The 18,893-nt window shown below is 40.4% G+C and overlaps 7 protein-coding genes and 1 non-coding gene across 12 annotated transcripts; 6 read left to right on the forward strand and 2 right to left on the reverse strand.

The window, feature by feature from the left end:
- Positions 1-41: 41 nt before the first annotated feature.
- Positions 42-2,365, reverse strand: LOC104755921 (tubby-like protein 8). 2 transcript variants are annotated; one of them, XR_015587683.1, is made up of 9 exons: positions 1,665-2,206; positions 1,464-1,578; positions 1,183-1,359; positions 1,055-1,076; positions 840-936; positions 665-745; positions 496-588; positions 343-410; positions 42-221 (listed from the first exon to the last, which is right to left on the reverse strand). XR_015587683.1 is itself a non-coding variant. In XM_010478405.3 (9 exons), the coding sequence occupies exons 1-9, from the start codon at positions 2,084-2,086 to the stop codon at positions 146-148; spliced, it is 1,185 nt and encodes a 394-aa protein (XP_010476707.1). In that variant the 5' UTR covers positions 2,087-2,365; the 3' UTR covers positions 42-145. The 2 variants fall into 2 exon arrangements, 1 of the variants encoding a protein (XP_010476707.1); XM_010478405.3 differs by having other exon boundaries at positions 1,021-1,076; positions 1,665-2,365.
- Positions 2,366-2,542: 177 nt separating this feature from the next.
- Positions 2,543-4,217, forward strand: LOC104755923 (uncharacterized). The gene is made up of 5 exons (XM_010478407.3): positions 2,543-2,998; positions 3,194-3,411; positions 3,497-3,625; positions 3,703-3,834; positions 3,920-4,217. The coding sequence occupies exons 1-5, from the start codon at positions 2,653-2,655 to the stop codon at positions 4,031-4,033; spliced, it is 939 nt and encodes a 312-aa protein (XP_010476709.1). The 5' UTR covers positions 2,543-2,652; the 3' UTR covers positions 4,034-4,217.
- Positions 4,218-4,238: 21 nt separating this feature from the next.
- LOC104755924 (wall-associated receptor kinase-like 22) lies at positions 4,239-6,234 on the forward strand. Of its 4 annotated transcripts, XM_087497234.1 has the most exons (5): positions 4,263-4,397; positions 4,563-5,216; positions 5,326-5,414; positions 5,496-5,621; positions 5,712-6,234. In XM_087497234.1, the coding sequence occupies exons 2-5, from the start codon at positions 5,119-5,121 to the stop codon at positions 5,987-5,989; spliced, it is 591 nt and encodes a 196-aa protein (XP_087353360.1). In that variant the 5' UTR covers positions 4,263-4,397; positions 4,563-5,118; the 3' UTR covers positions 5,990-6,234. The 4 variants fall into 4 exon arrangements, 3 of the variants coding, with proteins under 3 accessions (XP_087353359.1, XP_087353360.1, XP_010476711.2); XM_087497233.1 differs by having other exon boundaries at positions 4,239-4,397; positions 4,563-5,414; XR_015587681.1 differs by lacking the exon at positions 4,263-4,397 and having other exon boundaries at positions 4,429-5,216.
- Positions 6,235-6,851: 617 nt separating this feature from the next.
- On the forward strand, positions 6,852-9,538 carry LOC104755925 (wall-associated receptor kinase-like 22). The gene is made up of 3 exons (XM_010478410.2): positions 6,852-7,842; positions 7,928-8,056; positions 8,157-9,538. Exons 1-3 carry the CDS (start codon positions 6,912-6,914, stop codon positions 9,374-9,376), a joined length of 2,280 nt encoding a protein of 759 aa, XP_010476712.2. The 5' UTR covers positions 6,852-6,911; the 3' UTR covers positions 9,377-9,538.
- Positions 9,539-9,831: 293 nt separating this feature from the next.
- On the reverse strand, positions 9,832-9,909 carry TRNAK-CUU (transfer RNA lysine (anticodon CUU)). The gene has a single exon. It is a non-coding gene; the product is annotated as a tRNA-Lys (tRNA).
- Positions 9,910-10,075: 166 nt separating this feature from the next.
- WAKL6 (wall associated kinase-like 6) lies at positions 10,076-12,619 on the forward strand. Its single transcript, XM_010478411.2, has 3 exons — positions 10,076-11,069; positions 11,174-11,284; positions 11,375-12,619. The coding sequence occupies exons 1-3, from the start codon at positions 10,148-10,150 to the stop codon at positions 12,487-12,489; spliced, it is 2,148 nt and encodes a 715-aa protein (XP_010476713.1). The 5' UTR covers positions 10,076-10,147; the 3' UTR covers positions 12,490-12,619.
- Positions 12,620-12,924: 305 nt separating this feature from the next.
- LOC104755927 (wall-associated receptor kinase-like 1) lies at positions 12,925-15,855 on the forward strand. The gene is made up of 3 exons (XM_010478412.2): positions 12,925-14,136; positions 14,217-14,345; positions 14,470-15,855. The coding sequence occupies exons 1-3, from the start codon at positions 13,197-13,199 to the stop codon at positions 15,594-15,596; spliced, it is 2,196 nt and encodes a 731-aa protein (XP_010476714.1). The 5' UTR covers positions 12,925-13,196; the 3' UTR covers positions 15,597-15,855.
- A 160-nt stretch (positions 15,856-16,015) lies between these two features.
- Positions 16,016-18,844, forward strand: LOC104755928 (wall-associated receptor kinase-like 1). Its single transcript, XM_010478413.2, has 3 exons — positions 16,016-17,218; positions 17,291-17,416; positions 17,496-18,844. Exons 1-3 carry the CDS (start codon positions 16,288-16,290, stop codon positions 18,626-18,628), a joined length of 2,190 nt encoding a protein of 729 aa, XP_010476715.1. The 5' UTR covers positions 16,016-16,287; the 3' UTR covers positions 18,629-18,844.
- Positions 18,845-18,893: the final 49 nt, after the last annotated feature.

Below are 18,893 nucleotides of genomic sequence, written 5' to 3' on the forward strand. Positions count from 1 at the left end.
TTTCCTTGTGGGTGAATCTGATTTGAGAGGGACTAAGGTAGTTTTGTGAAACTTAGATTGAAATATTGATTATGTAGAAAAGAAAGGAATACAGATGATGATGATATCATTGGAGGGATGTTCAGAGATTGAACTCGTCTAATGATTAAACAGTACAACAAAGCTTGGAATCAATGGAAGCCAAGCAAATGCAGAATGCTTGGTAGCCTGAAAATGGATACCTGCAAAACAGATAAAGCAAAGGTTGTTATATGATGATGCACTAAATCTTTGATCTCTTGAAGCCTTGAGTTTAGGCTTAAACGTATGATTTGTTTATCTCATTCGGGTTCGAGCAAGTACCTGAAATCGATTACATATTTTGCTTTGTCCACTCTTCCCATTTGAATTATTGTTTGCCTTGGATTTTCCTATATGCCAAAATTACTCAAGGTTTTAGGATTCTTGAGAGATTTGGTTTTGAATAATAGCTTTAAAGAAGTTATGGAAATGCACCGTGAGTGTGAGCTGAAAGTTCTTCACCGAGCTTTGTATTCTCAGTCCTGTTCTTCCTCTGTCTCTGTAGTCTAACTCATGCTGTTTGGTGATCTAAAGAGAGTGGAAAACTATCAGTTTAAGCTTCTGGAAATGGAAGATGGTATCAATGAAGCCCTGTGAGACTTACTTTGTTGTAATGTGGTATCTTTGAGCATAGCTTCTGAACTTTTTCCTTATTCTCAAGCCAGTCAAGTGGTAGTTTACTTACCTGTTGGACAGATACAAACGTATGTGTATTAACAGTCTTATGTTTTGGGAATGCAAGATTGATGGAGAGAAGTTTCAAGACTAAGCATTTTTACCTGCTTATTGTTGTTCTTCTGCACTGGCTGCTGCTTTGGTAGGATAGCTCTCATTCGTCTGTAGCTCCCTGTCCAAGTAGCTATGGTGGGTGTAAATCTGCAGAAACCAACATTGGCATTAGCATCAGTAAAGAGGGAGTGATTGTGAAAAGACACAATACATCAAATTCCCAAAGCTCACATTACAACCGAAAGAAGCGGCTTCATCAATTTACCTACAGGACTCACTCGAACTCCCTGCAATGGTATCAAAAGACCAGAAACATTCAGCTTGGATTCCAAACCTTTGAGCAGAATCATAGAGAATACACCAGAGTTGAGTGATTATAGGATGAGCAAGGACCTTATCCCATATGTAGTACTTGGAACCCATGAGATTAGCCGTCATAGAACCGACATAACTTTCATCCGAACTGCACAACAATCCCTTGGCATTCTGTGCCACCCTAAATACAGATTTCCCGTTACGCCTCCTATGGTAAGCCATTGCCAGCTTCCGGTCTTTTCGCCCCCGACCTTCCTGAAATATTTCATCCAACACTTGTAAGTTATCAGAAAGTTTTGACATCACTGCTTCTCAGTTCTCAAACAACATCATATAAGATCAGATATCTGTATACTTACATGTGTATAAAGTGAATATACAGATCCGTCGCGTAAGCCTTCTGGTGATTGTTCTTTTACAATAAGACAGGTGCATCTACCCACATCCAAAGGTAGTGTCTTGCACAACAACGCCCTGTTCAACAAATTGTATATATAGTTTCAGAAATGTTTAGGACACAAAAAAGGCATAAGAATTGTGGTAACTGGGGTGTTTTTTACCTATTGGGCAAAGTAGACCAAGAGGAAGCAGGGGCAGCTTCAGAATCCGAAAACTCCCACACTTTCAACGAACTAGAATGCTCAGAATCAACACTAGTCCAAGTTTTCATTCCAAGACTACCCTTATCGACATCACTGTTCATCTGCATACACGCTTGCAGCGATGTCTGCTTCAGAGCAGTTCGACCACCCGTTGAGAGAGACTTGAAATTTGTAACTTCCGTAGGAAACCCGGAATTGCCCTTCATCGATTGAGACTTCAAAGCTCGATCTTGTTTCCGAGTTTCCACAGACGTCGAGCTTTTCTCCGGCGAGACATTCTCTTTATCCTCTCCTTTCTTAACGGAGACAGAACATGAGAAAGTGTCCACGTTTTCCTTATTTTCGCCCAACAACTCATTCTCTTTTCTTGAATCAGCCATGTTTTTTTCTTTCCCTTTCTGGGTTGCTTTCAAGTTTAGAGCTTTCTGGGAGCCAAGTTTATATCTTTATAGTGAAGATAGGTGTTTGACAATGGTGTTGGGTTAGGTTTGACCTGAAAGAAACGTTTTATAAAAGTCCCACAATGTTTGCATTTGAATTTGAATAAGCCATTGGGGATTGTGCGAGCACAAAACCAAAGACACAGATGGACTTTTCTTTTCTTTGTCTTAACACAAAGTTTTTTTTAGATGTCTGTGTTTGTGTTTTGCCTTTTCTCTATTTCACAAGGACCCAACGGTCACTAAATAAATAGTATTGTAGTGGGAATTTGATTAGTTTTTGTCGTTTACCTTTGTCGGGAAACTGAAGGTTGATGATTGGATTGAGGCTCAGCGGGAACTGTGTTTCAACTTTCAAACACTTAAACAGTATCAACAACTTGCTGTTTGCTTTTCTTATATTCAAACGTCGTGCCGTCTTATCTTCGTAAAAGCGATAAGATAGAGCCTAAAAACCATCGTCATCAGGAGAGGCCACATCGTCGTCGAAGCCCATTATTTTCACAATGGCTAAAGCCAGCAGTACTCTTTTTGCTGTTTCCTGCTCCGCTTCAGCTCGTTTCTCTCTCTTCCGACCCTCTGAATCTCTTAAACCCTCTGTTCCGAGTGCGAGATTCGTCGTCCCAATGGCTATGGTTGCCTCTGCTGTAACCGCTACAAAGCTCGCTCCAGCCGTGATTGTCGGTGGCGGAAGAGTCGGGGGAGCGTTACAGGAAATGGGTAATGGCGAGGATTTGTTGGTGAAGAGAGGAGAAGTAGTTCCGGTTGATTTTGAAGGACCTATTTTGGTTTGTACTAGGAATGATGATCTCGATGCTGTTCTTGAAGCTACTCCTCAGTCTAGATGGAAAGGTAGAAACTTTTGTACGCTTTTAGAATTCGTTTACTGAACCAAAATTGTTAGATGTTCTAGGGGTTCGATTGTTCCACATTTTAACCGGATTTGGAACGATCAAATGATCACATTATCAAATTTGATTGGATGTGTAACTAATATGATAAGTTTGTGACTTGGTATACTAAAAATGTTGTGTGTAAATTAATCAGATTTGGTCTTCTTCCAAAATGGAATCATGGAGCCGTGGTTTGAGAGCAAAGGTTTGGGTGATACAGACCAAGTGTTGGCCTATTTTGCTGTGTCAAAGCTCGGGGAGCCTCCAGTGGATGGGAAGACTGACACTAATCCAGAAGGTTTAACTGCTGCTTATGGGAAATGGGCTTCAGAGGTAGCTGCAAGATTGGAATCTGGTGGCCTCTCTTGCAAGGTTATACAAGAAGCAAATCATTTGTTCTATATTGGTAAAGCAGAAACAGCATATATAAACTAAATGTGTTATTTTCTGAGGTTAGGTACTTGACAAAGAAGCTTTTCAGAAGCAAATGTTGGAGAAACTCATTTGGATTTGTGCATTTATGCTTGTTGGAGCTCGTCATCCAGGTGCAAGTGTTGGCATGGTGGAGAAAGAACATAGAGATGAAGTACATAGATCCCATTCCTCAGTTTCGTTTTAGCATTGAAAAAATCGCTGTCTAGTTCTAATTATTTATACGTTCAGGTGTCGAGACTCATTCAAGAACTTGCAGCAGCTGCTGCTGCAGAGAAAGGCCTAACCTTTGAAGAGAATATGGTGGAGAGACTATGCGCTTACTCGCGAGCTGTTTCTCATTTCCCGACTGCTGTTAAAGAGGTACTTATTCATCATGATCTCTCTTGTTAACTGCTTGGCTTGTACACCAGTATCTTGTGTCTCATCTAGTTTTCTGATACTGCAGTTTAAATGGAGGAATGGTTGGTTTTATTCGCTCTCAGAGAAGGCGGTTGCAGAAGGGAAACCGGATCCCTGTCCCCTCCATACTGAATGGCTGAAAGAGCTCAAAGTGATATAGAGTGTCAGTCTCTGTAGATTGTGAGTTTTTGTATTAAGTAGTATATTTATATCTTTTAAGTAGATGATTTGAAAACTAGTGTGAACGCATGAGAAGTGAAAATAAGATGGATTTACCTGATAACTATAATCAGTTCTACGCTTTGTAAACTGTTCATTTCCAATTAATCATTTTTTTTGTGCTTCTTGTCCCATCAATTAGTGAAGACTATACTATTAAAGAATAAACAAAGTAAGACAGAGACCTTTATAGACTTTTTGGAATTATACAAATTAAGAAACAGGATAGTCCACGCGAATCTTGTTTGAAGTTTCAACCGTTACAGGCAAGGTGGTCCAAATAGGCAACCGTGAAGGTTTCTTCGGTGAGTTACTTACTATATAACACATGATTTTATATTAGCTCTAGCATCTTATAACATAACTCAGTATCCTATAAAGAAAGAAAAAACAGAGCATAATGAGCAGAAAGAGCTTTTCCATATCTAACCTGCTCTCTCTTCTGGTTCTGCTGATCTGTATGATTACAGCAACGGCTCAAGATTTCACAATCTTGAGTTCTTGTCAAAGCCACTGCGGGGGAATAGCAATTCCTTATCCCTTTGGCATAGGTAAAGGTTGCTATCTCAACAACAACGAGTGGTATGAAGTTATCTGTAATCAAACCTCTGGAAAACCTGTGCCGATTCTTAATAGTATCAACAAAGAGCTGGTGGATATCTCTCTCCCGGACGAGTTGTCAAGCAATTCCTTTGGGCTAATCAGAATCAAGAATCCGGTAACTTCATTAGGTTGTTCTAATAAGGAACAACTCAGCTTGGCTTTGAATGTGACTGGAAGGCCATTCTTCCTCACCGGCCGTAATACTCTAGTAGCAGTTGGTTGTAACAACAAGGTCTTGATGACGGATGTTAAGTCACATATTGGAGGATGTGAGTCTACCTGTGACGTGGGGTCTGGTCAGAGAGGACAGAACATAAGCTGCGACGGCTACAGATGTTGCCAAGCGAAGATACCCTCCGACCGTCTGCAACAGATTGACATCAAGATAGAGAGCCTTGGTGGTAACACAACGAAATCAGCTGGATGCAGAGTTGCTTTCTTGACAAACGAGGCATATTCTCCTTCAAATATAACCGAACCAGAGTTGTTTTACGACAAGGGATATTCAACGGTGGAGTTAGGTTGGTTCATATATAGGTTACGCAATATGTCCGTTGATACTAGTTGCTATTCCATTATCGAGGGTACAAGTGGTTGGGGTTACAGTAACTATGAAAGTTGCATTTGTAGATATGGTAAGTATTTAGAGCGAAGCTATAGAAGCTGCATGTGTAACGGTGGTTACAGAGGCAACCCATATCTCTCGAGTGGATGTATAGGTAAATTAATATTATCTTGTATCACTTTGCATTAGTTTCTGCAAGCTCCATGAATCATTGATGCAATTTTCGTCTATGTAGATATTGATGAGTGTGAAGAAGCCAAAGCTGAAGGACGCAACCCTTGTGGGAAAGGGTATGACTGTGAGAATATCCAGGGAAACTTAAGTTGTCGCAAAAAAAGCAAAACACTAGCCATCATTCTTGGTAAGCTACCGGCTATCCAATATGTCATCATTTATAGAAAACCCAAGGAAAAGGATTTGGCGTTTAATGTGTATCTTTTGAGTTGTGTAGGTATTTGTCTAGGCTTTGGCTTGTTGGTTATAGCGATTGGAGCATGGTGCTTGTATAAGTTTATCAGAAAGCAAAGGGAGATGAAGCGGAAGAAGTTCCTTGAGCTTAATGGAGGACTATTGTTGCAAGAAAACTTTATGTCGAACGAAGGCAACGTTAAGAAGACAAGAGTGTCCAGCTCGAAAGAATTGGAGAAAGCCACAGAAAACTGCGGTGGCAAACCTGGCGACGAAGTGTCTGAACTTGAGTGGGAAAAAACGGCCAAATATGAAATATGAGAGAAGTCTCAACGGAATTGATATTCACAAGTAGGTGATGACGCCATGGAGATCATCACATGGGAGATACTTGGAACGTTCTTATTGATTCTTCATTCAACATCACCACCACATCGTCTTATCGTCGAAACATTGTGACTATCAACTATAACATTCAAAATTTTGGTGTGATTCAATTTGTTTATGTTATGTTGTTTTATCCGATATGGAAAATTTTATACTGAATAAACAACTTTTTTTTTTTTGTTCGGTTTATGGCAAACGTTGTGATGTATATAACCTAGTGGAGTTCAGCTACGTTGAAACACAAACATTTTGTGGCAACGTCTTATTGCTTTGGTCTTCAATCTTATTGTTAGTACTCTGCTTCATTGCTCGCCATATATGTTCTCTGAAAACTGGTGATATTGCTCCTTAACTTAGAGTTGACGTTCCAGTAGTTGTGTTGGAATCTAAGATTTATGTGGGAATGCAAGAACGTAATAGGACTATACTATATTAGCAAGAACCAGAAACATTTATTAACGAAAGTAATCGCTCTTGACTAGATCGTTTATGAGATTGGACTATGACTAGTTATTATTCCACCCTTTCATTTTCAATTAATCAATTTTTTTGTGTGCTTCTTGTCCCATCAATTAGACTTTTCAATAACAAAAAGATTAAGACAGAGACCACGCAGTTAATCTTGTTCGTCCACGCATGTAGACTTTTTGGAATTATACAAATTATGAAGCAGGATAGTCCGTCCACGCAATCTTGTTTGAAGTTTCAGCCATTTGCAGGTACAGAGGTCCAAATAGGCAACAACCAGGAAGTTTATTCGGTTAGTTTATTACTATATAACACATGATTTTACATTAACATTAGCATCTTATAGAATACTCTACAAAGAAAAAGAGAAAAAAAAAAACAGAGCATAATGAGGAGAAAGAGCTTTTCCATATCTAACTTGCTCTCTCTTCTACTGGTTCTGCTGATCCATGGTTCGAATACAGCAACGGCACAAGATCTTACAATCCTAAGTTCTTGTCAAAGCCATTGCGGGGGAATAGCAATTCCTTATCCCTTTGGAATTGGTAAAGATTGCTATCTCAACAAAGATGAGTGGTATGAAGTTATCTGTAACGGAACCTCACGTAACCCTGTGCCCATTCTTAAAAGTATCAACAGAGAACTGGTGATTATCTCTCTCCCGGATGAGTTCTCAGGCGATTCCTTTGGGCTAATCCGAATCAAGAATCCGGTAACTTCATTAGGTTGTTCCAATACGGAAGAAGTCAACATGGCTTTGAACGTGACCGGAAGCCCATTTTTCCTCACCGGCCGTAATACTCTAGTAGCAGTTGGTTGTAATAACAAGGCCTTGATGACGGATGTTAAGCCACAGATTGGAGGATGCGAGTCTACCTGTGACGTGGGCTTTGGCCAGAGAGGACAGAACACAAGCTGCGACGGCTACAGATGTTGCCAAGCGAAGATACCCTCTGACAGTCTGCAACAGATTGGCATCAAGATTGAGAGCCTTGATGGCAACACAACGAAATCAGTTGGATGCAGAGTTGCTTTCTTGACAGACGAGGCATATTCTCCTTCAAATGTAACCGAGCCAGAGTTGTTTTATGACAAGGGGTATGCAACGGTGGAGTTAGGTTGGTTCATAGATACGTTACACAATATGTCCGTTGATACTGGTGTCTGCTATCCAATTGTCGACAGTTATAGCGGTTGGAGTTACAGTACCTATGAAAGTTGCGTTTGTAGATATGGTAAGTATTTAGAGCGAAGCTATAGAAGCTGCATGTGTAACAGTGGTTATAGAGGCAACCCATATCTCTCGAGTGGATGTATAGGTAAATTAATATTATCTGGTATTACTTTGTATTAGTTTCTGCAAGCTCCATGCATAAATCATTGATGCAATTTTTGTTTATGTAGATATTGATGAGTGTGAAGAAGCCAAAGCTGAAGGGCGCAACCGTTGTGGGGAAGGTTCTGACTGTAAGAATATCCCGGGAAACTTAAGATGTACATCCAAAAAAGACAAAACACTAGCCATCATTCTTGGTAAGCTACCGATCATCAGGCTATGCAATGTATGTTATCATTTATAGAAAACCCAAGAAAAAGGATTTGGCTTATAATGTGTATCTTTTGAGATGTGTAGGTATTAGTCTAGGCTTTGGATTGTTGGTTTTAGCCATTGGAGCATGGTGGTTGTATAAGTTTATCAGAAAGCAAAGGGAGATGAAGCGGAAGAAGAGGTTCTTTAAGCGTAATGGAGGACTATTGTTGCAACAACAATTGTTTTCCAACGAAGGAAACGTTGAGAGTACAAGAGTGTTCAGCTCGAAAGAATTGGAGAAAGCCACAGAAAAATTCAGTGTAAACCGTGTGCTTGGTCAGGGCGGTCAAGGAACCGTCTACAAGGGAATGCTCGTCGATGGGAGAATAGTAGCTGTTAAAAAATCCAAAGTTGTGGATGAAGACAAGCTGGAAGAGTTCATTAATGAGGTTGTGATTCTTTCACAGATCAACCATAGAAACATCGTGAAGCTTTTGGGATGCTGCCTTGAAACAGACGTTCCTATTTTGGTGTACGAGTTCATTCCTAATGGAAACCTTTTCGAGCATCTCCATCACGATGATGAGTCTGATGATTACACAATGGCCACTTGGGAAATGCGTTTACGTATTGCTGTAGACATTGCGGGAGCCCTTTCCTACCTCCACTCAGCGGCATCATTTCCAATTTATCACAGAGACATCAAATCCACAAACATAATGTTGGACGAGAAATATCGTGCCAAAGTGTCTGACTTTGGAACTTCAAGATCGGTAACCATAGACCATACGCATCTGACAACTGTAGTTGCAGGTACGGTAGGTTATGTAGATCCGGAGTATTTTCAATCAAGCCAATTTACAGACAAGAGCGATGTGTATAGCTTCGGAGTTGTGCTTGTGGAGCTCATCACAGGGGAGAAACCGATTTCTTTTCTAAGGTCTGACGAAAACAGAACTTTGGCAACTTATTTCATTCTTGCAATGAAAGATTCCAAGCTTTCCAGCATTATTGACGCTCGAATCAATGATAACTGCAACATGGAACAAGTCACTGCGGTGGCAAACCTCGCGAGGAGGTGTCTTAACTTGAATGGCAAGAAACGTCCCAATATGAGAGAAGTCTCAACGGAATTGGAGAGGATTCGAAATTCACAAATCCAACTTCATAACGAGGAAGATGATGACGCCGTGGAGATCATTAACATAGGAGATCCTTGGAACATTCTTACTGATTCTTCATCCAACATCACCACCACATCGTCAACACTTTGTGAGCATGAGAGACCACTAGTATTCGAACCGTATCATTTGACAGTTTAGTGTCATTTGATTTGTATAGTTATGTTGATTTATCCGGTTTGGAGAATGATATATTGAGTAATAACATCTTATTTTTTTCCGATCGCTGGTTTGCGGGAAACGTTGTAACACATGTGAACTCTGCTTTAAGACTTGCCATTAATATTAAGGTTTTGCTTTGAATTTTAGAGTTGACGATTTACGTCCCACTACTTAGGTGGGAAATGAATGCACGAACGTAACTGGACTTTATTATTTTAGCGAGGACCACAACCATTTATCAACGAAACTACAAAAGTAATCGCTTTTGACTAGAAAGTTTATGAGATTGGTCTGTGACTACAATAGTAGTTTCGTCTAGTTATGAGATTAGGACACACCAATCATCTTTAGTCTTTACCAATTACCATGGAGTTTCGGGAAATGTGGATTACTGTGGTTCGTAACACATAAATTAAAAAAAAATCAAAAAAAACCGCCCACCGTGGGGCTCGAACCCAACCCACGACCACAAGGTTAAGAGCCTTGCGCTCTACCAACTGAGCTAGACGGGCTTTGTGTTTAGACTGTTAGTTATTAACTAAAATTAGTAGCTGCCAAGTCAAACTTAAAAAGCATCTCAAGTCAATGAAAGCAAATAATTGAGAGTTGAAAGGATCCCACACGGAGTTGACTTCCGATGATAAAAAATTTCACACACAAGATTTAGAGAATATATCGACTAAATTAAATTTTTTTTTTTTTTTTTTTTTTTTGCAAAAGTATGAAGAAGCCAAAGACTTACAACGTCCTATGGGTTCTGTTCTAACTCTGCAGCTCATCAATGGCTCATCCGCAGCAACGCCTCCACCTCCAAATGGTAATTCGTCAACTACCTGTAACAGAGCCTGTGGAGGAATCTCAATTCCGTTCCCATTCGGCATTGGTAAAGATTGTTATCTCAACGGTTGGTACGAGGTTGTGTGCGACACCAATATCTCTTCCGGGTTGTCCACCACAAATGTCCCGTTCCTCTCACGGATCAACAGAGAAGTGGTGAACATCTCTCTTCCAGATGGTAACAAACCATACGGAGTGGTTCACATCAAAGGTCCACTGACGTCGTTGGGTTGCTCTGTTAGTAGTAGTCAAGGACTCAAAAAGTCATCGCCGGATTTGAACGTCACGGGTAAGGGCAGCCCATATTTCTTCACAGACAATAACCGCCTCGTTGTTGTAGGTTGTGGTACAAAGGCGTTGATGAAGGATATTGAATCAGAGATCTTGGGTTGTGAATCGAGCTGCCAAGCTAGCGAGAATAGTGAAGAGGTAACAAACTCCATATGTGACGGTTACAAATGCTGCCAGGCGAGGATACCATTGGAGCGTCCTCAGGTTATAGGTATCAATATAGAAAACACTAATAATGGCACAAAAAGAGAAGGGTGTAGTGTTGCATTCTTGACTAACAAGAGATATGCGCCAATGAATGTTACCGAGCCAGAGCAATTCCATTCTGGTGGCTACGCGGTAGTAGAGCTAGGTTGGTACTTTGATACTTCGGATTCTCGCTTTAGTAGCCCCTTAGGTTGTAGGAATATGACCCGTTACAGTTCTTACAGCTCCTTTGATAAATGTAGTTGCGAGTATGATTACTTTTATGGGATGAGTTATAGGGTTTGCTATTGCAACTATGGCTACACAGGAAACCCTTACCTTCCACATGGCTGTATAGGTGAGTGATTGAATTATCTTTTTCTTCCTCCTTTTGCTTGCCTTTTTTTTTTTCTATCAAAACCACAATAAATAACTATAACTCTAAAATGTGTAGAGATATAGACGAATGCAAAGGACACAACAATTGTGGAGAAGGGACTTGTGTGAATGGACCTGGAACCTATAGCTGCGAGCCAAAGATTACCAAGCCAGAAAAAGCCTCTGTGCTTCAAGGTGCGTTAAAATAGCATCTTTCATCTATGAGACTACAAGTTAGAGAACAGAAAAGTAGTTTACATTCCCATTTTCTATATGTGGGTGTAGGCGTTCTTATAGGTCTAGGAGTGCTTTTATTCGTCCTCGGAATCTTGAGGCTGTACAAATTCATCAAGAAACGAAGGAAGGTCAACCGCAGCAAGAACTTTTTCAAAAGTAATGGTGGCTTGCTGTTGAAGCAACAACTAACTACTTCAAACAACGAAAATGTTGAGATTTCAAAGATATTTAGCTCAAAAGAGTTGAGAAAAGCTACTGATAACTTTAGCATGAACAGAATCCTTGGGCAAGGCGGTCAAGGAACTGTGTACAAAGGAATGCTAGTAGATGGGAGAATCGTTGCGGTCAAAAGATCGAAAGTTGTGTGTGAAGACAAGATGGAAGAGTTCATCAATGAAGTCGTACTCCTCTCTCACATTAACCATAGGAACATTGTGAAACTCTTAGGATGTTGTCTGGACACTGAAGTTCCAATCTTGGTTTACGAATATATTCCCAATGGAGATCTGTTCAAGCGTCTTCATGACAAATCCGAAGCCATTGATTACACGATGACTTGGGAAGTACGTCTTCGCATAGCCATAGAGATCGCAGGAGCTCTTTCATACATGCACTCAGCTGCATCTTTTCCAATATACCACAGAGATATCAAGACTACGAATATACTATTAGATGAGAAATATCGAGCTAAAGTATCTGATTTCGGAACTTCAAGATCCATAAACATAGATCAAACTCATTTGACAACATTAGTTGCAGGCACTTTTGGGTACATGAATCCGGAGTACTTTTTATCAAGCCAATATACTGACAAGAGCGATGTTTACAGTTTCGGGGTTGTCCTGGTGGAGCTCATAACCGGAGAAAAACCGCTTTCCAGAATCCGGTCTGAAGAAGGCAGAGGTTTGGCAACTGATTTCCTCGAGGCAATGAAAGAGAGCAGAGCTGTTGACATCATTGATGATCGAATCAAAGACGAAAGCAAGCTGGACCAAGTGATGGCAGTTGCAAAACTCGCTAGAAAGTGTCTTAGCCGGAAAGGGAGGAAGCGGCCAAACATGAGAGAGGTTTCATTTGAGCTGGAGAGGATCCGTTCTGCATCACCTAACGATTTAGAGGTCCATTATGAAGAGGACCAAGCCATGGAAATTAACAAAGGATGACTCTAAGGGTACAGGATGGGAGTCTAGATCTTTGGATTCAAGAAGTTGAGTCATAAGGGCGTAAAAAACACTTACAGTACTCCTGCATATTTTGTAGCAAGCAATCCTAATAAATCAAAGATACGCGCCATAATGAGACTCTTATGTACCCCATAACAAGAGAAAAATCACCATAGTGAGACTCTTATATACCCCACAACAAGAGAAAAATTAACACAATAGCTTCCACCACTAAATAATGTAGAGTTCAGCTAAAACCTTTTATTAAACCTAAGATGTACCTAGATTTACAGCCTCACAATTTTAGCCAAGTAGGTCTCATGGTCAATATATTTTTCAACATTCTTCAGTTGTCATTGTCCCTTCAACTTGCGTCTCTGATATCTCGGTCAAACACATAAGTAGAGTACTATGTTCCCAAAACAGAGCCTTTGTAGGTGAAATTGCTCTTCTTGTGTTGTTTTTTTTTTTTTTTTCCAAATTCTGGAGTTTCATATGGTCTGCAAGAAAATTGAATTTTATAATCCAATGTTCTCATCCCTCAAGCGTAGAGTTGATTCTTGTATTTATTTTAATGTTTTGTATCTTGCTTCACGCTTCTATCTAAACTTCTATTGACCTTTTCAACAGATCAGGGAAAGTACTTAACATGTTTTTTTTTTGTAAAAAGAGAAGACTGATCAGATCAGGTTACAGAAAACAGAATTATGAAGACAAAGACTACTTACAACTTCCAATGTATAGTAGTAGCATATGTCCTCACTCTTCTCATCAATGGCTCATCAGCAGCAACACCTCCAAATAGTAATTCTTCAACTTCTTGTATTAGAACATGTGGAGGAATATCGATTCCATTCCCTTTTGGGATCGGGAAGGATTGTTATCTCAACAGCTGGTACGAGGTTGTCTGCAACAGCACCATCTCCGGATCCCGCACAACTGTTCCCTTCCTCACTAGGATTAACAAAGAAGTGGTGAACATCTCTCTTCCAGAAATATATGACAACCATGGAGTAGTTTACATTAAAACTCATGTGACTTCGTTGGGTTGTTCTAGTAATAATACTAGTCAAGGATTCCAAAAGTCGCTCACGGGTTTGAATGTTACAGGAAAAGGTAGCCCATATTTCCTCACCGACGAGAACCGCCTCGTGGCGGTTGGTTGCGGTACAAAGGCGTTGATGACTGATATTGAATCCGAGATCTTGGGATGTGAATCGAGCTGCGAAAAGAGCAAGAGTGGTGAACAAGTAACAGACTCGATATGTAACGGTTACAGATGCTGCCAAGCAAGGATACCGGTGGGGCGTCCTCAGGTTATAAGCGTCAATGTAGAAAACTCTGGCGGAGGAGAAGGAAGTTGCAAGGTTGCTTTCTTGACGAACAAAAGGTATTCGCCGTTGAATGTTACAGAGGCAGAACAGTTTCATAGCGATGGATACGAGGTGGTTGAATTAGGATGGTACTTTTCCACATCGGACTCTCGCTTTAGGAGCCCCTTGGGTTGCGTAAATTTGACCAGCAAAGGTCATCACTTACCAGATAATTGCAGTTGCGAGTATGATTACTTATCCGGGACGAGTTATAGGAATTGCTATTGCAACGGTGGCTACGCAGGGAACCCATACCTTCGAGGTGGCTGCATAGGTAAGTGATTGTTTTCTTATCTCAAAATTAAAATGGATTATATCATCAATAATAATGATTCATAAATTAAAATCGTGTAGAGACTGATTTATGCGGAGGATACCATAGATGTAGCGAAGAGAGTTATTGTGTTAACATGCCTGGACCGGCATACACGTGCAAGCCTAAACCCAATACAAACAAGCCGGCCAAATTCACCATGATTCAAGGTTAGTGGCATCTTTTTACTACCAAACTATAAGCTAAGAGTAGAGGATAATGTACCTTTATCTTTTTTACATTGGCTGGTGCATGCATTGGATAGTACCTTATGTTTAACATTGGCTGGTGCAGGCATTGCTATAGGTTTATCTGGATTATTGTTTTTTGTCGGGTTATTCTGGCTGTTTAAGTTCGTTAAGAAGAGAAGAAAGATCATCCAAAGCAAGAAGTTCTTCAAACGAAATGGAGGCTTGTTGTTGAATCAACAAATAACTACTACAAAGGATGGAAATGTAGAGATGTCAAAGGTATTCAGTTCAAAAGAGTTGAAAAGAGCCACTGATAACTTTAGTGTGAACAGAGTGCTTGGGCAAGGTGGTCAAGGCACTGTGTACAAGGGAATGCTAGTAGACGGTAGGATTGTTGCGGTTAAAAGATCAAAAGTTGTGGATGAAGACAAATTGGAAGAGTTTATCAATGAGGTCGTTCTTCTCTCACAAATGAATCACCGCAATATTGTGAAACTTTTGGGATGTTGCTTGGAGACAGAAGTTCCAATCTTAGTGTACGAATATATTCCTAATGGAGATTTGTACAAACGGCTTCATGATGAATATGATGATTACACGATGACTTGGGAAGTACGGCTTCGCATAGCCATAGAGACCGCAGGAGCTCTTACATACATGCACTCAGCTGCATCTTTCCCAATATTCCACAGAGATATCAAGACTACTAATATACTACTGGATGAGAAATACAGAGCAAAGGTGTCAGATTTCGGAACTTCAAGATCCATAACTATTGATCAAACTCACTTGACAACATTAGTTGCGGGAACTTTTGGTTACATGGATCCAGAGTACTTCATGTCGAGCCAATACACTCACAAAAGCGATGTTTATAGTTTTGGAGTTGTGTTGGTGGAGCTTATAACGGGAGAAAAGCCGATGTCCCGTGTCCGGTCTGAAGAAGGCAGAGGTTTGGCAACTGATTTTCTTGAGGCCGTAAAAGAAAACAGAGTGTTTGACATCATTGATGATCGAATGAAAGACGAAAGCAAGCTGGACCAAGTGATGGCAGTCGCAAAACTCGCTCGAAAGTGTCTTAGCCGGAAAGGGACGAAGCGGCCAAACATGAGGGAGGTTTCATTTGAGCTTGAGAGGATTCGTTCTTCATCACCTGAAGATTTAGAGGTCCATGTTAAAAATGATGTTGGAGAGGACCAAACCATGGAAATCAACAGAGGAAGTTTTTAAAGGGCGAGCACAGGACATTCCCACACTTTATGTTAAATGTATCCCTAAAGTTAGACGAACATATTGACAGCAAATCAATAGGATCACGTTGACAACAATCATAGCCACGAAGTAGATATAGGCGACCTAATTTTATATTAATGACTTGATTTGCATGTATGTTAATGACTGAAAAGAAAATGTAACCTAATTTTATAGTTTTGACATTAAATATGAACAAAAAGAAAAAAAATAGATATATGCAAATTTCAAAGTAAAATATGACATTAAATTTGCATGTATATTGATGACTGAAAAGAAAAGAAAAAACAAGTCTAGGTTAGGTTAAAATTTACACCAGAGGTCAAGTTTTTGGCGATGAACAGAGTGCTCTGCTTTGAAATTTAAGATAAATGACAAACACAGTGTAAAGTGAGGTTGCTCTTCTTGGTGTTTTTTCTTCCTAATTCTGCTGTCAAGTTTCTCACTTTCTCCAATATGCATTATTATAAAATAGAAATCCTCAGGCGTAGAGCCAACTTTTAGTAGTAGTATTTTAATGCTTTGTAACATGCTTCACGTTTCTTTCTAAACCTCTCTTGACCTTTTCTTTCTAAACCTCTCTTGACCTTTTCACCATATCAGGCAAGTACTAAACTTTTTTCTTCAACGAGCCGATTAATCAGATCTAAGAAAAAGAAAGAACGGAACTATGAAGACAAATACTAGAATCTTTCAATGTATTGTAGCGTCTGTCCTTACTCTGCTCATCAATGATTCATCAGCAGCAACACCTCCACCTTCAACTAACAACTCTTCAACGTCTTGTAACAAAACCTGTGGAGGCATCTCGATCCCGTTCCCATTCGGAATCGGCGGGAAGAATTGTTATCTCAACGGCTGGTACGAGGTTATCTGCAACCCAACCACTTCCGACTCTAACAAAACTGTTCCTTTCCTCTCTATGATCAACCGTGAAGTGGTGAACATCTCTCTTCCAGACAGCGACGAGCCTTACGGACTAGTTCAAATCAAAGGTCCTGTTACATCGATGGGTTGTCAAGGACCCCAAAACTCGCTCCCGGGTTTGAATCTCACAGGCAAGGGCAGCCCATATTTCCTCACCGACGAGAACCGCCTTGTGGCTGTTGGTTGCGGTACAAAGGCGTTGATGACGGATATAGAGTCAGAGATATTAGGTTGTGAATCAAGCTGCGAAGACAGTAAGAGTGGTGAACAAGTAACAAACTCGATCTGTACTGGTTACAAATGCTGCCAGGCGAGGTTACCGGTTGAGCGTCCTCAGGTTATAACCGTCGTTATAGAGAAAAACTCCAGTGGAGAAGAAGAGAGGTGCAAAGTTGCGTTCTTGACGAACAAGAGGTATTCACCGTCGAACGTTACGGAGCCAGAACAGTTTCATAGCAATGGAAACGTGGTGGTAGAATTAGGATGGTACTTTGCCACTTCGGACTCTCGTTTTAAAAGCCTCTTGGGTTGCGCAAATATGAGCCGCAAAGGCTCTGGCTCCTCGGATGATAATTGCAGTTGTGAGTATAATTACTTCTCCGGGATGAGTTATAGGAATTGCTATTGCGACTGGGGCTATGCAGGGAACCCATACCTTCGAGGTGGCTGCAAAGGTAAGTGTTTCTTTTCTTCTTTCGTTTCCTCATTAGATCATCAGTACGTAATTATGATTCAATATTGTGTAGATACTGATTCATGCGAAGGACATACCTGTGGGGAAGATGCTGTTTGTGTTAACATGCCTGGACCGATGTCCATGTGCCAGCCTAAGCCCAAGATAACCAAGCGTGCCAATCCCCCGGTGGTTCAAGGTGAGTGGCACTTTAAACTACCAGACTAATAATAGAGTAGAGGATAGTGGAGACCTTATGTTATTTTTGGTTGCTACAGGCATTGTTATAGGTTTATCTGGATTATTTTTATTTGTTGGGTTATTCTGGCTGTTTAAATTCGTTAAGAAGAGAAGAAGGATCATCCAAAGCAAGAAGTTCTTCAAACGAAATGGAGGCTTGCTGCTGAATCAACAAATAAATACTACACAGGATGGAAATGTAGAGATGTCAAAGGTATTTAGTTCAAAAGAGTTGAAAAAAGCCACTGATAACTTTAGTGTGAACAGAGTGCTTGGGCAAGGCGGTCAAGGCACTGTGTACAAGGGAATGCTAGTAGATGGAAGGATTGTTGCGGTTAAAAGATCAAAAGTTGTGGATGAAGACAAGTTGGAAGAGTTTATCAATGAGGTCGTTCTTCTCTCACAAATGAATCACCGCAACATAGTGAAACTCTTGGGATGTTGCTTGGAAACGGAAGTTCCAATCTTAGTATACGAGTATATCCCCAATGGAGACTTGTACAAACGGCTTCATGATGAATTTGATGATTACACGATGACTTGGGAAGTACGGCTTCGCATAGCCATAGAGACGGCAGGAGCTCTTACATACATGCACTCAGCTGCATCTTTCCCAATATTCCACAGAGATGTCAAGACTACTAATATACTACTGGATGAGAAATACAGAGCAAAGGTGTCTGATTTCGGAACTTCAAGATCCATAACTATTGATCAAACTCACTTGACAACATTAGTTGCGGGAACATTTGGTTACATGGATCCAGAGTACTTCATGTCGAGCCAATACACTCACAAAAGCGATGTTTATAGTTTTGGGGTTGTGTTGGTGGAGCTAATAACGGGAGAAAAACCAATGTCACGTGTCCGGTCTGAAGAAGGCAGAGGTTTGGCAAGTGATTTCCTCGAGGCAATGAAAGAGAACAGAGCTGTTGACATAATTGATATTAGGATCAAAGACGAAAGCAAGCTGGATCAAATAATGGCGGTAGCAAAACTCGCCCGAAAATGTCTTAACCGGAAAGGGAAGAAACGGCCAAACATGAGAGAGGTTTCAATAGAGCTAGAGAGGATCCGTTCATCGCCCGAAGATATAGATGTCCACACGGAAATAATCGAAGACGAAGAGGAGGATCAACTCTTGGAAATCAACGTAAAAGATGATTCTTGAACTGCCTATGTAAGACTTTGCTGGAACATATATGTATATTTTGAAAACTAGTGTTCAATCCGTTTGCTAGTAGGATTTATATATATAAAGCATGTTTATAAGTGTAAGAAGCTCTAAACAAAAAAAAAAGTGTAAGAAGCTCCAAAACCTATATATATGTTCTCTTCAAAATTTAGGGTTTGCAAATAAGAACTAAGAAGATGACATTGGAGATGAGATTATTCTTTAATTAGAACGTTAAACTAGTATAGATGAAGACTGGACG

This window comes from Camelina sativa, chromosome 17, assembly GCF_030686135.1.
Source record: "Camelina sativa cultivar CO46 ecotype springtype chromosome 17, ASM3068613v1".
Lineage (NCBI taxonomy): Eukaryota > Viridiplantae > Streptophyta > Magnoliopsida > Brassicales > Brassicaceae > Camelina > Camelina sativa.

Bases quoted from the DNA above. Each gene is read 5' to 3' on its own strand.
- LOC104755921 (XM_010478405.3), bottom strand. From the start codon at position 2,086: ATGGCTGATTCAAGAAAAGAGAATGAGTTGTTGGGCGAAAATAAGGAA. The intron at 1,360-1,463 runs GTAAGTATACAG...GAAATATTTCAG, and splicing joins TATATTCACTTTATACACAT to GAAGGTCGGGGGCGAAAAGA. The intron at 222-342 runs GTACTTGCTCGA...TCTGTTTTGCAG, and splicing joins AAATATGTAATCGATTTCAG to GTATCCATTTTCAGGCTACC.
- LOC104755923 (XM_010478407.3), top strand. From the start codon at position 2,653: ATGGCTAAAGCCAGCAGTACTCTTTTTGCTGTTTCCTGCTCCGCTTCA. The intron at 2,999-3,193 runs GTAGAAACTTTT...TAAATTAATCAG, and splicing joins TCCTCAGTCTAGATGGAAAG to ATTTGGTCTTCTTCCAAAAT. The intron at 3,835-3,919 runs GTACTTATTCAT...CTGATACTGCAG, and splicing joins TCCCGACTGCTGTTAAAGAG to TTTAAATGGAGGAATGGTTG.
- LOC104755925 (XM_010478410.2), top strand. From the start codon at position 6,912: ATGAGGAGAAAGAGCTTTTCCATATCTAACTTGCTCTCTCTTCTACTG. The intron at 7,843-7,927 runs GTAAATTAATAT...TTGTTTATGTAG, and splicing joins TCTCTCGAGTGGATGTATAG to ATATTGATGAGTGTGAAGAA. The intron at 8,057-8,156 runs GTAAGCTACCGA...TGAGATGTGTAG, and splicing joins AACACTAGCCATCATTCTTG to GTATTAGTCTAGGCTTTGGA.
- LOC104755928 (XM_010478413.2), top strand. From the start codon at position 16,288: ATGAAGACAAATACTAGAATCTTTCAATGTATTGTAGCGTCTGTCCTT. The intron at 17,219-17,290 runs GTAAGTGTTTCT...AATATTGTGTAG, and splicing joins CCTTCGAGGTGGCTGCAAAG to ATACTGATTCATGCGAAGGA. The intron at 17,417-17,495 runs GTGAGTGGCACT...TGGTTGCTACAG, and splicing joins CAATCCCCCGGTGGTTCAAG to GCATTGTTATAGGTTTATCT.
- LOC104755927 (XM_010478412.2), top strand. From the start codon at position 13,197: ATGAAGACAAAGACTACTTACAACTTCCAATGTATAGTAGTAGCATAT. The intron at 14,137-14,216 runs GTAAGTGATTGT...AAAATCGTGTAG, and splicing joins CCTTCGAGGTGGCTGCATAG to AGACTGATTTATGCGGAGGA. The intron at 14,346-14,469 runs GTTAGTGGCATC...TGGCTGGTGCAG, and splicing joins CAAATTCACCATGATTCAAG to GCATTGCTATAGGTTTATCT.
- LOC104755924 (XM_010478409.3), top strand. From the start codon at position 4,493: ATGAGCAGAAAGAGCTTTTCCATATCTAACCTGCTCTCTCTTCTGGTT. The intron at 5,415-5,495 runs GTAAATTAATAT...TCGTCTATGTAG, and splicing joins TCTCTCGAGTGGATGTATAG to ATATTGATGAGTGTGAAGAA. The intron at 5,622-5,711 runs GTAAGCTACCGG...TGAGTTGTGTAG, and splicing joins AACACTAGCCATCATTCTTG to GTATTTGTCTAGGCTTTGGC.
- WAKL6 (XM_010478411.2), top strand. From the start codon at position 10,148: ATGGGTTCTGTTCTAACTCTGCAGCTCATCAATGGCTCATCCGCAGCA. The intron at 11,070-11,173 runs GTGAGTGATTGA...GTAGAGATATAG, and splicing joins CCTTCCACATGGCTGTATAG to ACGAATGCAAAGGACACAAC. The intron at 11,285-11,374 runs GTGCGTTAAAAT...ATGTGGGTGTAG, and splicing joins AAAAGCCTCTGTGCTTCAAG to GCGTTCTTATAGGTCTAGGA.